This window comes from Cupressus sempervirens, chromosome 7, assembly GCF_028749045.1.
Source record: "Cupressus sempervirens isolate cs-2001-9-10 chromosome 7, ASM2874904v1, whole genome shotgun sequence".
NCBI classification, from domain to species: Eukaryota; Viridiplantae; Streptophyta; class Pinopsida; order Cupressales; family Cupressaceae; genus Cupressus; species Cupressus sempervirens.
This window is the reverse complement of record NC_143124.1, coordinates 926,126,748-926,143,722: the sequence shown is the minus strand read 5'-3', so window position 1 is coordinate 926,143,722 and position 16,975 is coordinate 926,126,748. Positions and strand designations below refer to the sequence as shown.

Here is a 16,975-nt window from a genome sequence, read left to right as displayed (position 1 = left end):
CCATTTCGCCAGATTATATCAAATTAAACTACCAACGGACTTCATATGAACCTCAACGGCTATATTTCAAGCTAGGTCAAAAATTGGGATGTAACATCATTCATCTGTAATTATCAGCAAGAACACATTGTCGACTCCCTCCGACCTTATATTGTTGATTCCCTCCGACCTTGTAGTAATATTTTTTATATTATATTTATCTTTCTTTCCATTAAAAAATATGAGTTTTATTAGAAAATAAGTTGGCTAATAACATTGAAGCAATCTACACAAATAATAGTAATATGATTCAATCATTCATCTGTAATTATCAGCAAGAACACATTGTCGACTCCCTCTGACCTTATATTGTTGATTCCCTCTGACCTTGTAGTATATTTAGTTGTTATGAAACATCCAGATTTGCAAACATATAACAGTTCAAATGATATTAATAAAAGGAACCCTATAAGATACAGTACTACAAAGTGCAAAATGCTAGTTCTCGGTCTCAGTCAAGACACTTTCCTTCAGTTTATTTCTTCAAACTAGTTGAAAGAGCATTTTCCCTTTTTCATTGGGCACAAAAAATCCAGTCTCTGGCTCATACACAATGGATGATTAAACTGGAAAGGTAAATTCTCTAGACATGAATGGGCCACATGATAATTTGTTGCAAGCTTTCTTGTTACAAAAATACATTAAGGGGCTCAACCTTACTGGTACAAATGATGTAGGTTTCAAAATGGTTAATAACTGACCATGCCTAGCACTGTGCGGTGTTACTGATGCGAAGCTTATAACATTCTTGCTTCTTTTACAAAGAGCGTGGATACATTACAGCGTGTCTGTGCATGTATTTGATCCAACATTTGAGTAATAAGCAGTCGAAATATATCTTGATACAAAAAGTGGATGTTCATTTATCTCAAACGAAAGTTATTGCCATCAATAACTCGTTGCCAGGGCTGTGACAAGCAAACCCAAAACAAGAAACGGCTGTGCACTAGCCTGAATAGAAAGAAAGAAGCATTTTTTTATCAATAGTGCTCATAAAACATCTCATGACCATGATTCTACAAAATTTCAAATAATATTGTTATTGAGAGGATACTACCTGATACTTCACATCGTATTTAATAGGGTCCTTAAGTAGGTATTGGAACTGCCAAGAGTAACAGAAGTTAGAAAACTAAGAAGGCCTTTAAGGAATATTCAAATATGGAACAGAAGAATCACAGCATTGTTCAAGTAAAATTGGAAAGTTTCGCATGTTAAATTCACCATCTATCATGTGTTTGGCAAACAAGAACATATACAGTACGGAAAAGATTATAAACTTTTCCTAGATGGAGTTGCATTAGTAGAAAATAAGTAAATAATATACAACTGCCCCAAATACTTCTGCAATTTAAGCAAAATAAATTCAGGAAAGATAAATTTAAACCCGTGTCTTATCAGATCTTACTAAATATAACTAATTAACATCTTTTTTGTGCCATAATACGAGTCACGTATAATACAAAAATGGCATATCCCATGAAATTAGAAATTAAGAAGTGAAATTTTTGAGAGTTTACCAATAAGTTTTCCAGATCATATTATATTTGATGATGTGTGCTCTGACTAGGTAATGCACAGGGTACAACCAACTAGCTATAGCGAAGGAGAGATTAACCTAGAGTAGTCAGCAGGTTACATTGACCCTGCAATGGAAAGTAAATGTGAATGTGAAACCACAAGCAAATAATGTATGCTTTTCTATACATCTTGAATAAGATATGAATACGAGTCCAAAGTTCCACTTCGACCAGGCTGTCTTATTCCCATGTTTTTTTATTAAGTTCAATAGCTAACAAGGGGACTGACCCTTACACAACCACAGCCAAAAGGGATTAAGAGATCAACAGCGCATAAACAGAGGTGCTGGCTACAAGTGAGGGACCATTAACAACACACTAGCAGCACAGCTAGTAATCCACATCAAAAGTGGGAAGCCAACTCACTCACAGTGGGGTGAGGAGAATGAGAAGTACCATGATTCTTCCTTCATCAGAAGACAACTGTCCAACTAGGGTCCCCAACTACAGCCCCCACTGTGGGACCGTCAACACTAGCAACAGAGTGCTGACAACATTGTGCATGTTGTCGAAGACTAGTGCAGACTCGGAAGATTGTTGAACTTTTCTAGTGTAGTGCTGTTTGGTGAAGACTGACGTGTTTTCTGGAAGATTTGCAGTGTATTTAGCAGCAGTGCAAAGAGAATTTCAACACTCCCATTTATAAGAGTTGCAAAATGAGGTGAAATTGATTGATCTCAGCCAAGCAGACTCAATATTCATTCAAACTGCAAGAAAAGCTGATATGAATAATGCAGCGGTCAATTTTGCAAGAGCTCTGAACTTCAGTGGCCTGAACTGAGAAATCTGAAGCTGAAAATATGTGATGTGCAAATTCCAATGCTGTAAATTTTGTGAGGTTGGTACAAAACCCATTAAAAGTCTCAGTGTAGTCTAGTATTCAACTACAAGATGACACTTTCCTTACCGAAACATTTGCCTTCTCTTGGAAATGAGGTGTTCCTGTTGTGTGGGTGGCCAAAGGTGGACACTTAACCTGGAGCTGCAAAAATGTGTACCACTTCGCCTAATATACATGGTGTCTCTTCTTCACTGCTTGAAATAACTGATTCATGCCGGGTATTGGATGTCTCAAGGATTTCACCCTGTTTGATGGTAGTTAGATGTGAATCCAAATCTACCAGATGCTAACTACTATAGTCTCAAGCAAAGATGGGATATGTAGCTCGAGAAGCTCAACATTGAAGACTAGATTCATGCCCAACTACAGAGGAAGGTCTACAAAGAATTATTTCTCCCCAGTAGTCCAACTTGCAGTGTATAATCAGAAGGCAATGGTTTGAGTTTGCAATGGAAGCCTCGAAATCCCTCTTGCAGCTGCATCCAAACTTTTCACCAGTCTGAAATAAATGTAGAGTTCAATGAGAATCATGACAGTCTCTGTACTTCTGTTGATGGTGAGAAGGGTTCATCAAGCCTGGTGATTCACTAGTTGAATGTGCTCATGAATTTACTTTTCTTCATTGAATTCTATTGCTTGTGTACTAGCCTTGGATATTGCAAGGTGTGGAAATGCATTTTGAGGGGAACTGAAAGCTAGAACCCACATGTATGCAATGTTTACCGTATGGGGTAAATGAATTAATGCATACAGACAATGAAAACAAGAACATGTAACAGTAGTATTCCTTTTATTATTCGCATAGGACAAAGACATTACATTATGCTTATGATGATGATTACAATGATCTTGGAGGGTGTATATATACTTTCCAAAGACCCTTCCCGAAGGGGCTGTCGGCTACACAGTATTTACTGATGACATCAACCCATCGGCTACACAATATTTACCGCCGACATCATCCCCCCAAAAAGAAAAGTCATCTCCGGATGACAACACAACAAAACTCAAAAACAACTAATTACATTAATTCATAGATAAAAAACAACATAAACATCATGAACTAGAAGGATGTGTCTCTAACTGTGTAGACCGGTTGCATCGTAGCTGATACACTTGTTCCGTCCGGACCTTTAAATCAGCTCTGATCTGTGAGTTCTCCTCCACTAGCTCCTTTAGCATCAATGTGACCTCTTGGCATTCAGCTTCTTTCTAATCATGTGCTTTCTTTGCTGTTTCCTTCTCCTGTAGCGCTGCTACAAGTTGTTGATCTGCCCCCTGCTTCCCTCGTGCAATTTCCTCGAGTTGTGATAACAATGCTGTCCACTCCGTTTCCCATGCAATCTGTTGGGTGGCAAGTCAGTCGGCCATCTCCTCCCAAGCTTCTTGCCCAGCCTTTGCCTGTCGTCTCTCTATGAACACCAACTCTGCCAGGCACTTGCTTCTCTTGGTGATGTCACTGAGGCATGAATGGATATCCTTATCCTTTTCCTTTGCTACTGGTATGGGACCCTGCGTCTGTACCCTTCCTTCTGCTTTCTGTGGTGCCGCTACACTTTGATCTCCTACTTCTGGTGATGTGGGGACCTCGACAACCTTGTTATTCAACCAAATCACCTCTAATTGAAGATCCTCTCGCATGGGAGACTGAATGGAAGGACCTCTAGTAACAAGGGCAAGTAGTCGTCGCCTCAGATACTCACTCAACCAACTCACTGAGCTAATTTGTGCGACTGCTGGCACCTGGTGTTCAGCTTCCGGCATGCCCAAATTAGCACCCTGAACTACTGCATCATCCAACAGTATGTCGGCTATCATGACTGCTACATCTGTCCCAATCACCTGTAATTGGACCTGCTCCTGTGCCCTTCCCTGACTACCTCCTCCCTCCGTGGCTGTCAACTCTGCTAATGGATGTGACTAAGGTAGACTTACTGCTACTGATTGAAGTGATCCTTGCTCCTGAGGTACAAAGGTCGATTTCTAAACCGCTGGTTGAGGTTGTGTTCCCGTAGGTTGCATGTCCGTAGGGGTGTCCGCTAGTGATGCCATCCTCCGGCTTCCCGAAGGTTGGGCAGCCCCTAACTGTGCAACTGATCCTGCTACTCCTACTGCTGTCTATGGTGATCTGGAGTTTAGGGTGAACTGGGGTCATCACCACTGGTTGCCTAAACTATCTGAAACCTGGGATGTGAACATCTGCCATAGTGTGGACATGCGGAGCTAAAAAAGATGTAGCTGTTACCGTTGTAGCCATCAACTGCCGTGGAAAGCAAAGTGAGGTTGCTAAAATCAGCCCGACTTCCTCATCATCTTCCTCATCCTGCTCCACCTCCTCCATTTCCTTTAAGTCATCCTCCTCACAAGATGTATCTTGTCGGCCACTATCTGTGTTTCCAGATTCCTCCATCTCCTATCGTACCCTCTTCTGGCCAACGCCTTTCTACCCTCCAAGTGTGTCTAAATGCCTCCATTGCATTATTGGAGACTCACCAGGTACTATCAAACTCGGCTAGATTTCCAACTTTTCTTTGGCTTTAATCCTCGCAATTGCCTTCAAAAAGAATCCGATGGCCTAGTGCGGTATGTAAAACGTTTTATGTTGCAATGTCATGAACTCATCCATGCGTATGGCTAATAGAGAAGCCCAGTCATAAACCCTTCCATTCATGAGTCCGTTCATCATACTAACCACCGGAAAGATATTTGACGTCCTACTAGACCCTGTAAATCTACTCTTTATCAAGTCCATGAGACACCTCCAATGGCCTCCTCTGATGTCAAATTTTCGCAACCCTCTTCCCCTCGAGGTGTCGGTAAGGGCATCTTTCTTCTGTTGTACCTGATCCTTGCACACTAATTCCCCCAGCTTCAATTTTCTCTCCTTGTCCATCTTTCTTGGCTTACTATCGAGTTTCTTTCCTCCTTGTGCCATTCCTGGTATGTTGAATACCCTAGTAAAGTTAGTTGGCCGGAATGATACCGCTACATCGTATCCCAGGTACAAAACTGAACTTTTACGAGAGTGCCTATCATATGCCTCAATCATGATACGCAACACACCTTCAAAATCTCGGATACAAAAAACCGGCATTCGAATTGCCCACTCTACCTGTGCCTTCTGTATGCTTGCTTTGACGAGGTGGTCATCCAAATTTTCATTCCACCATTCCTTACGTTCCAGCCCATTCAACCCTTTGAATGCTACGTTATGCGGTGTTATCTATAAATATGGCTGGTTCTACACTTTGGCCCTTTGTTTTCCTTGTCATTTCCGGTTGGCCGCACTCTTGAAGGTCCTACTTGTGTATTTTGACTCATAGCTGAATTGTGATCAAGTTTCTTCCTCCAAGCCCTTTTTCCGGCTGACTGCATACCTATTATTCCGTTAGGTCAATTACTTTTCCCGTATATCCTGCGTGAAAAATTCTTCTCCCTCTGTATGGATTTGTATGGTCTTCCTTTAATGCCTTGAGAATGGTTGGTTCTCCTATGTTCTAGTACAGCCCTACTGCTTTATTTATCCTGAAGGGTACTGACTTCACTGTACAGATGCAACTAACTACTCCTCCATGCGTCGTACGGCTGTACGGCCTCCTCTTTGCTTGCTGGTGTCAAGGATTTACTCATGCACTAGATATGTTGAAGGTGATTCTCCAATGCCCTAAAACGTGCACCAATTTCTTCAAAATTTTGATCCTTCCACGAATCCAAGTCTCCAATTGATTCCAAATCCACCCAAAAATCCTCTATGTTTGCAAATCTTCACTAACTCCAAACAAAGTTCCTACAAACCCTTGGTCCGAGGAGGGCCCACGTTTTTATTAACTTGTCCTAACAACCTCGATGTGGAATTTGCAATACTCTACAATTTTGGCAAGGATTTGACCTCTCATTGAGCAAAAGTACAGTGATTTCCATGCGCATATCCCCAATCATTTGGTTGTATACTTTGTAGAGCGGCGGCGGCAACAAGGAGAAAAGAACCCGACCCTTTTCTTTTTTTTTCGGAATGTTCTAACTACCTTGAAACCCCCTTCTCTATATTGGTCAACTATCTTGTTGAACACGTAAGGTGAGCATGCTTGTGCTATCGTACTTGATGGGTTTTATATTGCCATACAGTGTTTGCCTAGAGGACTTCATAATGTCGTACGGTGTCTGCTTGGAGGATTTTATATTGCGATACGGTGTTTGCTTCAGGAGGACTAATGTTTTTGTATGGTGGGGGCACTTAACACCATACAGTGGTCGAGGCCTGGGTTAGCTGTACGGCAAAATGGAGCATGCTGCCGTATGGTGAAATGGACTCACACTGTCGTACGGTGGGGGCATGTTGTCGTACGGGACTTTAATTTTTCTTTTTTTCTTTTTTTTTCCACAATCTATTTCTCCCTCCGAGTTTCGTCATTCTTTGATGTTGCGGAGGTCATTCTACATGGTACATCTTTAGCTTCGAACTGTTGACTGCCTCTAGTATTTCTTGTCCGTCTAATGTCCACAACTTTATTGCTCTGTTGTCGCCTACTTCCCATATTTGGTACAGTCCAACCCATTTGACTTTAAACTTGCTTGGTTTAATTTCGTTTTGTCCATCATACTTCAACACCAACTGTCCCGGTTGGAACTTGTTCAGTTTCAGGTGTTTATCATGCCATGCTTTGCGCCTGTTCTATGTCACCTCCATGGCCCATTGTGCCAATAGCCACTTTTTCTCGCGTTTGTTCAGATTATGCAACCTTTCCCTCATGCTTTCCATGTCGCCCAACTTGTTCTCCAATGCGATCCTCAGACTCAGTATCATAAATTCTACTAGTACCACTGCCTCCTGTCCGAACATCAACTGGAACGGTGTGTGTCTCGTTGTCACCTTGTATGTCGTGCAGTATGCCCAAAGGGTTGATGGTAACTTTTCTTCCCAATCTTCTCCCTCTATTGCACAAGATTTATAAATCAATCCGATCAAGATCTTGTTCGTTGCTTCCGCTTGTCTGTTGGCTCTCAAATAGTACGGGCTCAACAATGAATGATAGATCTTAAATTCAGTAGTGAACAATCAGATAACATGGTTAACGAAGTGTCCTCCCCTATCACTTGTCAACTGCAATGGAATCCCGTACTTGGTAATAATTTGCTCATATATAAAACTCGGTATACTTACTGCCAAGTTATCTGGTAGTGCGCATGCCTCCACCCACCTAGTCAGATACTCCGTAGACAAGATAATGTATCGGCAGCTTCTAGTTTTGCTCACCTTTAGAGGTCCAATGAAGTCCAAACCCCATCTTTCAAAGAGTTCCTACACGTGTGAGGGATTCAAAGGCATGAAGTCCCTTTTTAATGGTTTCTCGGCTCGCTAACATGTGTCGCATGCAATGACCCACTCCTTGGCATCATTGTGTATAGTTGGCCACCATAGTCCTGCTAGGAGTACCTTCCGCATAGTTGTGTCTGGTCCCATATGTCCTCCTACTGATCCTTCATGAGTTTCCTTTACTACCTTTGGTATTTTCTCCTTCAACACACTGTCGCAAGATGTGATCCGGCCCCATTTTGTACAATAATCCATTAATCAATTGAAATGTATGGCTCCTTAATATCAATTTTCGTCTTTCATTCTGTGGCATCTCCCTTGGTGGCTGTCCCATGGAAAGGTACTTCCCAATAGTCGTGTACCATTCTGGCAGTACTGCAATTTGAAATAATTGTGCATCAAGAAAGTCATCATTCACGCCACTGTCCACTGGTTCACTTGTTTTAATTCGCGACAAATGGTCTATGCTGACATGTTTCTTCCTAGCTTGTACAATGATTTTGAAGGTGAACTCTTGCAACAAAAGTAGCCACCGACTGATTCTTCCTTGGATGATAGGTTTATTCACCAGGTACAACAGAGCCTGATGGTCTACATAGAACACGGTCTACATAGAACACGAACAGTGTCGCCAGCAAGTAATGCCAGAACTTCTGCACTGCGTAGACCATTCCTAATGCCTCCCATTCCGTTGTACTGTAATTTTTCTCTGCCTTAGTAGTCGACTGGCAAAATACACCAAGTGATCTAGCCCGTGGTTACCTGTCTATGCTAGAGTTGCTCCTATTGCATAGTTAGATGCATTGACATGAATATAAAATCCCTTGTTCCAATCCAGGTATGCCAAGATAGGTGCTGTGCCAATCATACCTTCAACCCTTCAAATGACTCGTCCTGTTCTATCTCCCATTTGAACAGTTCCCCTTTGCATATTAACCTATCCAGTGGGTATGATACTTTGGCAAAAATTTTGATAAATCTTCTATAATAGCCTATGTGTCCCAGAAATGACTTTACCTCCGTTACATTTGTAGATGGTTGCATTTCCATTATCACTCTGACTTTGTCTTGATCTGTTTCAATCCCTCTTTACAGACTATAGGCCCCAGCAATCTTCCCTATGGAACCATGAATCTACATTTCTTTGGATTTAATACTAGTCGTGCCCTTCGACATCTTTCCATGCATTCGCCCAATGCTGCCAGATGTTTGTCTTCGGTGCTAAATACAGACCAGTCATCTAGGAATGCTTTGAAATTTCCAACGGACATTTTTTCGAATATGTGCAATATGATTCTTTGGAACGTCGTCGGCGCATTGCACAGGCCAAATGGCATCCAGTTGTATGCATACACTCCATCTTCTACCACAAATGTCGTTTTCAGCTTGTCCTCTTCTGCTATGCAAATTTGATTATATCTCGAGAACTCGTTCATAAATGAATAAATCTCGTGTCCAGCTACCTCCTCCAATATACTATCTGTGAATGGTATCAAGAAGGGGTCCTTGATCATTACAACATTGAGACATCTGAAATTGACACATATCTTGATTTCAATGGTATCCTTCTTCACGGATATGACTATGGGTGATACCCATTCACTTGTTTGAACCTTAAAGATAATACATACCTCTAGCATTCAGTTGATTTCTTCTATAACCTGTGACGTGTAATTCTTATTCATCTTGTAAGGTCTCTTCCGTACGGGCACTGCACCTTCGACCAGCGGGATGCGGTGAACATAGCTCCGACGGGACTCCTTTCAAATTCTTATATGTCCAAGAGAATACATCTTTGTATTCCAAGAATATTTTAAATGCCACTACTTTTAGTACTGGATCCCAGTTATCCCCCACCAATATGTTTTTTGGTCCGGCCTCATCTCCCAAATTCATGGTTTGCACTGTGGCTTTATTATATTTGATCGGCTTCCCTTCACCGAATACATGTGCAAGTGTTTCATCCAGCGATGCATCTCCTTTTATTTCCGTGAACTCTTTTGGAAATCCGTCTCCGCTATGTCCTTTCCCTATCATGAGTATGTTGCAACTTCGGAATAGTTCATAATCTTCCATCTGCCAGTGAAATAATCCGTTCACCAAATCCAAATCATCGTCCGTCAATCCGCCTTCCAACCGTAGGACTCTTTCTGGATCTAATTCCATTCACTGCTTTCCTTCATCCTCGTCTTCAGAATCAAATGAGAGAGCTTCCTCGCCCACCATTTGTGTGTGCAGATCAATAATGAATTTTCGCCCTTTGCTTTTTAGTGATAGTGTATTCTTCTTCCAGTCATGCTTGACCTTTGCTTGCACGAGCTATATACGGCCCAAAATGGCGTCATATCCTCTCTTCAACAGGATGACAAAATCGAGTAGGAATGGCTATGTTCCAATAGTTCCTAGTTGTGCCATCAGGATGCTGAGAGGTTTAATGTCGTGTTGGTCCGCCGTCAGTAATTGGAAGGTAGGTGGCCACAATGTCGGTTGTCCCAACTTCTTCCAAGTATCTTTTGGTAACACATTCACGTCTGACCCTCTGTCCACAATTGTCTGTCAAAATAGTTCCCAAAATTCCCATCTCAACAACCGCCAGATGTCATCCGGATGTGAGGGCTAGTAGCATCGAGTCCTCTGTACTTGCTCCACTTTCCTTGTCCCTTCCATGTTCTCCCAGTGATTTGGTAGATGGAGCAATGTTTGTGAGTGCCGATCGAAGTTGGGGCATTGTGAGCAGCAGATCGTTTATTTTGACCGGTACTTCAGTTTGTAGTATCTGTTGTACGATGTCTTGTTCTGCGCAGTTCCTTGTTGAGGTACCAATAGTGTCCTTCCATTGTGATTTCTTTGCCTACATTGCTTTCTCAATTTGCACCTGCACTTCTTCCAATCTCTTCTTTTCTTTCGTTGGGTTGGGGTATAGTTTTGCTTGCTTCCGTGTGATTGCCAGAACCTCCTCGTTCGTCCCTATGGTGATCAAATTGACTCCTAATTTCGGGCACTTGGCATCTTCATGATCTCCCAGACCGCACCATTTGCATAACAACTTTGGTGTATTCGCTCTTATGCAATTTCGTGCAAAGTGGCCCCACAAATTGCATGCTCGACATTGAACCATAGAGCGGTCGTTCGCATCGTACCTAGATTCGGCTGTGGCTCCCATTGTTATTGTTGGTATTGCTATTGGTATTGGCATTTTGCCCTCTCCTATTGTTTCTATACCCACCCGAAGTGGCTCCATCACTACTGGTGTTTGCACTCCCTCCGGACGCAGAAGCCTCCTGTGTCAAGAGCACTTGTTGAGGTCCTCTCGTTTTCATATTGAAGGGGCATTATTTTATGGAATGTCTCATAACTTGGCAGATCTCACAGAACTAGTTCTTTGGACAGGATCCCTTCATGTGACCTTCCATCGTGCATTCGGTGCACCATAGCTCACTTCCCTTCATCTCTTTCTGCATATTTTTAAATTCCTTCATCATTCGGATCATATCCATCTGGAGGGCTTGGACCTTTCTGCTGCCCTTTTCGTCATCATTCCTATCTTCTTTCGTAGACACGTCATCTGAGTCGGATGAGCTACTTTTCTTCTTGTTTTTCGTTTTCTGTTCACTCTCTAAGTCCATCGCCCGATTGTATGCTTCAGTGTATGATGATGGCGACACAATCTTCATTTTCTTCCTTAACTCCGGGCGTAGTCCCTCAATGAACCATCGCTTTTCCAGCCCATCTGTCGGCTTACATTCCATTTTATTTATTAATTCTTTGAGCTTTCTAGCATATACACGGACAGTTTCATTTTTCCCTTGCTTTGTGGTGTAGATTTTTGCTACAATTTCATTTTTGTCGCGCAGCAATTGAAACTTGATGATAAACTTCTTTTTAATGTCCGTCCATGTAGTTAATTTTCGGGGATCCGTGTTGGCAAACCAATCAACTGTTACACCCCTTAGGGTTGCTGGAAATTGTTGCACCCATTCATTTGTGTCAGTTACGCCATTTGCCGTCCAAATTGTTTCAAATGTCTTACAGTGTCTGATTGGATCGATCGTTCCATCACTATCAAACTTCAGCAACTTTTCCTTTGGTCCTACCATTATTACTGGATTTTGTGTACGGGCGTTGTTCAGTACTTCTCCCCTAGCAGTGTTCGGCACTGCAACACCAGCACTGTTCTGCACTCCAACATCGGCACTTTGTATCTCGGCGGTTCGCACTCCGACACCGACGCTCTGTATCCCGACAATTTGTACTCCGACACTGGTGCTCTATATCCCAACGGTTTGCACTCCAACACCGGCGCTCTATATCCCGACAATTTGTACTCCGACACCGGCGCTCTGTATCCCAACAGTTTGCACTTTGACATCAATGCTCTGTATCCCGCCAGTTTGCACTCCAACATCGGCGATGTTTCAGTCAGTCGTCTTATCAACAACTACGTTCTTTGGTGAAGAAGGATCGTCCTTGAGCGAAGTTGTCCGTTTTGGAAGTGTATCGTGGATGAAGAGTTCACTCCACGCTCATGCTGCCTCAGCACTCCGAGCCGTGTGAGTTAATTCCCTTCCGTCTGGATTCTCTTCCCTCGGCGTATATAGGTTCAGAAATTCCTCCCTTGCTTCTTCCACCAAGTCCAACTGCTGTCAAGTCTCTTCCAACAATTCATCGGTGCTTTGGTGTCCGTCGGCAATCTGCTAAAACCGTCTACGCTCGGCTTGTTGTGCCAAAATTAAATTTTCTTGTGCGGTGCGTATTCCATCTTTTCCCTTTATCTTATTTCTATCCATCTTAAGCTGATTTGGCATTAGTCTTCATTCCTTTGCCCTCGTTTCAGGTCCATTGGGCAACGGCACCAAATGTTTACCATATGGGGTAAACGAATTAATGCATACAGACAATGAAAACAAGAACATGTAACAGTAGTACTCATTTTATTATTCGCATATGCCAAATACATTACATTATGCTTATGATGATGATTACAATGATCTCAAAGGGTGTATATATACTTTCCGAAGAACCTTCCCGAAAGGGCCGTTGGCTACACAGTATTTATTGACAACATCAACCCATCGGCTACACAATATTTACCGACGACATCAACCCGTCGACAACACAATATTTACCGAAGACATGCAATAGGGCATGCACAATAGCTATCTGATGAAAGGTACTCCCCTTACTAACCCAAACACATACAAATTTATAACACAACAGAGAAATAAACAAAATGTTTGCAAAAACCAAATAATTACAAGAACAAAAACACTTGCCTTCTATTATCTTCAATTGAAATGACTTTACAATATTCAGAAAATAGCGTACTATAGTCACATGGACATTTTCATTACAATAATATACAAGTCAGAGCCACCATATGCATGATCAGAACTGCTTGTGGTAGCCCCTATTTGTCTTCTTTATATTGGGAAATTTAACTGCCCTAGAAGGTTTTGGAAATTGTAACCCCCCTTTTTGAGGTTGACCACCTTCTATATTATTTTTCCCTACTTTGGAATATGCCCAGAATATACCTGAAATGGGTCTTGCCACTCATTGGAGTATTTGAAGTGATTTTATTTTTGCTCCTAAAGTGTGCAACCTCCGAAGGTCATAACTTGTGAACCATGTATTCAAGTGGCTATTATAGCCACATTTTAGAAACCTCTCGATCTACAAATCAATTTGCAAAGCATCATCCCGGACAAAGTTTGATCCCCTTTCAGAACGTCTAAGGCCCTTCAAAACTGAGTTCAAAGTGTTTGTACTTTGTCCCATTGTACTTTGTCCCAGCCACCCGCACCCCCACCCCCCCTCAAAAAAAGAACAGAAAATTCAATATCTTCAAAACCAGACTTGATATTGCCATGAAACTCTACCAGCTGCTTCTATATCCAAAATGAACCTTCATAGAAGTAATTGGAACAATCTGACTTCAAATGAAAACTTTTTTAAAATAGGAAACTTTCCAAAAATAGTAACCCTAACCAAAATAGCTCTTATTGAAAAACTACACAATATTTTTGGGTGACGCAAGATTGCTCTTACACCTCAGATGCTCCTACACCATCCCTGATATGGGCATGTTGAATGTATGGTCATTTGTCATCTCATGTGTAGGGAAGAGAACTATTATACATTCACATGCATTGGAAAGATGTTTACTGCTTTAGTTTGCCAATTGACCTAAGCATAGATTGTTGTCAATTTATCTAGAGATCTATAGAGAATGTTCCAAAGAGCACACAGAAATGACTAACCTGCTTGGCTATTTATCAAATACAGTGGAGTGGGCAATCTGACAATATGTTGGATGAAAGATCTTGCAGTGTCAAGTGTATTGGTTCTTTTTATCTATGCTATCACAATTGTGACCTTTGGGAAATGATCAACAACAACAAACACATAGTTGTACTAATGTCTACCCATCAATAGGCCAAATAAGAAACCCATGGTAAGTGATTCCATAATTTGGACACAACTGGAAGATTTATGTACAGTCACAATTTAAGGTTCATTCAGTTGACCATGCTGCAAGGAAAACAAGACGTACTTTGTGCACAAGTGCTCAAAAGAATGCTCTTTAGATGCTTCTGGTGTCTTAGTAACTCCAAAGTGGTCAACTGATTTAACGTAATGTGCCTTCTAGATGAGCTTTATACAAGATGTGCTCAAGAAGACACACACGTCCAAGCTAGTAGTGACACTTGTCTTTCAGACAATTCATCTATGTCCTTCAGAAAGTGGGGCAAACTGAGGTTTTGAAACCTAAACTTGAAAAGCATTGCAAAGCACAGCCCAGAATGTTGTGGTCTCAAGCATTGTGCAAAAACAACTGGAAGTTTTCTCAGGTGGTCAGCTACTTTCTTGTCATTGCTCTTCTTGTGCTTGATCACCAAATGAGATTGTTGCAAGTACGTTGTCAATTACATATGCCTTGCTTTCTCCAATCAAAATTGTGAATGAAGAAACTGAAGAGGCTTGTTATTAAAATGAATGATTATCTCCTTACCTGTGATATAGCATTGCCATTGCTTTACAGATTGAGCTATTGCAGAGGGCTCTTGCTTGCAAGTAGAATGTCTTTGCATATCAATAAAAAATTTTCAGCGGTATGCAACTTGTTTTCAATGTTGAATGCGTATAGAATCAAGTAGAAAATCATGTCTTATTCTCAAATTCAAAGGTCTGGTTGATGTGTTTATCCGATTGCTTTTGGATTCAACTGTGTATCTACCAGTCAACGTTTTGGATCACACTAGGTGATCCATTATCAAGAAGAGAAGAGTGATGGACCGTACCGTAGGCATTGCCTTTAAAAGAGGCGAAGGGAGTACATGATATGACCAGAAAACAAAGGACAAGACATGAAAGAAAATGGGATACATATAGGGGAGGGAAAGATGGAATTTTAACGAAAATGAAATGTGGAGATGAAATGCATAGGCAAGTTTATGACTGAAAAAGTAGGATAAGGCATAGAGAATCAGATACTAAATACATAATAACGCAAATCAAGAAATAAAAAAATTAGAAACAAGGAAATAAATCAAGACAAACATCATAAAATATAAGCACATAAGTTGGGCCACAAATGTAAACTATTTAAAATTATAGGTTAATATTGTATATCATATCATCTATCTCTCTATAAAAGAGACCTAAGTTACCATATTCGCCCCTCAGAATGCAAATTCGACATTCGATTCATAGATAATTCAAAGTCGGTCTTGGTTCTTGTCAAATTCATCATTTGTTTGATGAATTCCCTGTGGATTCTCTTTTTTGAACCTTGGACGAATTTGGGCGAATGTCAAGCGAATTTTGTAGTTGACGGAAGAGCCCAGGAGGAATGATTGCGAATTTGGGCATGCAAACAAAAAAGTTTGACTTTTTAATGTTTTTATTGTTTTGTAAAGGTGTTTTTTTGGTTTAAATATAATCTGATTTATTGTCCAACTGACCCAACCCTAAAACACACCCGTACTTCATATAGTGGTGTATGAAATTATTTGCTGCAGCATATTTCTACATATATATATTAAAAAAAATAAAAATCATGTATGGAGGAACCCAAAACAAACCCGAACCTAACCCCAAAAAAATCTGATCGAATTTTGAACTCACATCCGAACCAGAATCTGAACCAGCAACTTAGAAAGAGATTATTACCCCAAAAAATTGAAATTTTTGGTCTCCTTGGAAATTAAATTCCCCCGTTTTGCCTAAATCTTTGTTGCCATCCATGTTGCTCCTACTAAACACCCGGTTGACCCAACTTGCGAAGCGCCCATACTTAACTTTCACTCAACTAAAGCTTGAATATTCCTCGACTTCACCAACTGTGTTAACTCCTTACTGTCAGATTGTCAGCTGAAATCCACCTAACCTTCATAACAGTTCGGGTATTTAATGAGCCCCTGATTGCCCACGATGCAGCTTTCACCAAACCAACTCCAGATGGCCGGTTAGTTGAGCTTATTTATTCTCGACCTTGGGCATAAGGAGTCATTTCTAAGATCATTTTGAGAGGACCAAACTGCAACTAACAGGGATGAAAATGGGCGCATTATACAACGCTTCCTTAAATGACCTCCAACACATTACCAACATCAAAACCACCCTACAACAAGAAACAAAATGATTATTTGTCTTTGCAAATCTCATAACAACATTTTGGATCACCACCAAGACACCTGGAGAAACTTTCCTCCACTTATAAACCCATTGCATATATCTATATTGGCACAAAAACATTCCTGCACAGCAAAGGCTATTGTGCAACAAAGAGAACATCCTATGGAGCAACTAAATTTCACTTGTACAGACCTCGTCCTTCATATGAAAATAAGCTTTCATTGAAATCCATGACAAAGAATAGATAAAAAGATCTCTCAGTTGTGGCTTGGTCATAATTTTTGGATCATTGATCTAGACTACACCTTTAGCATATTCTTGGATAGCCTTGCCAAGATATTGCTAAAGATATTTTAGAGTCCAGACAGAAACTGACAGCAATATGAGATCTTTGAGTAAAACCAGATACCAAACTTATTGTGGTTCAAGATAGATGACTGGAAGTCAAGATAGTGCATATATCTGTGTCTAGGGATAACTCTAGAAGCCACTAGGTTGTTTACACTAAATTTTAAGAGTCTAAAGATCCAAGTTTGGTGATGCACCATTCCAAGACAAAGATTT

General features: G+C 41.0%; 1 protein-coding gene across 2 annotated transcripts in view; it reads right to left on the bottom strand.

Annotated features, from left to right (window-relative positions):
• Positions 1–401: 401 nt before the first annotated feature.
• LOC149550584 (chlorophyll synthase, chloroplastic-like) overlaps positions 402–16,975 on the bottom strand; it is a 100,078-nt gene continuing 83,504 nt past the window's right edge. For both annotated transcript variants that reach the window (XM_089793571.1, XM_089793572.1), the window contains 2 exons: positions 1,097–1,144; positions 402–990 (listed from right to left, as the gene is read on the bottom strand). In XM_089793571.1, coding sequence (XP_089649697.1) covers positions 928–990; positions 1,097–1,144 — 111 coding nt within the window. In that variant the 3' untranslated portion in view covers positions 402–927. The remainder of the gene's footprint in view (positions 991–1,096; positions 1,145–16,975) is intronic.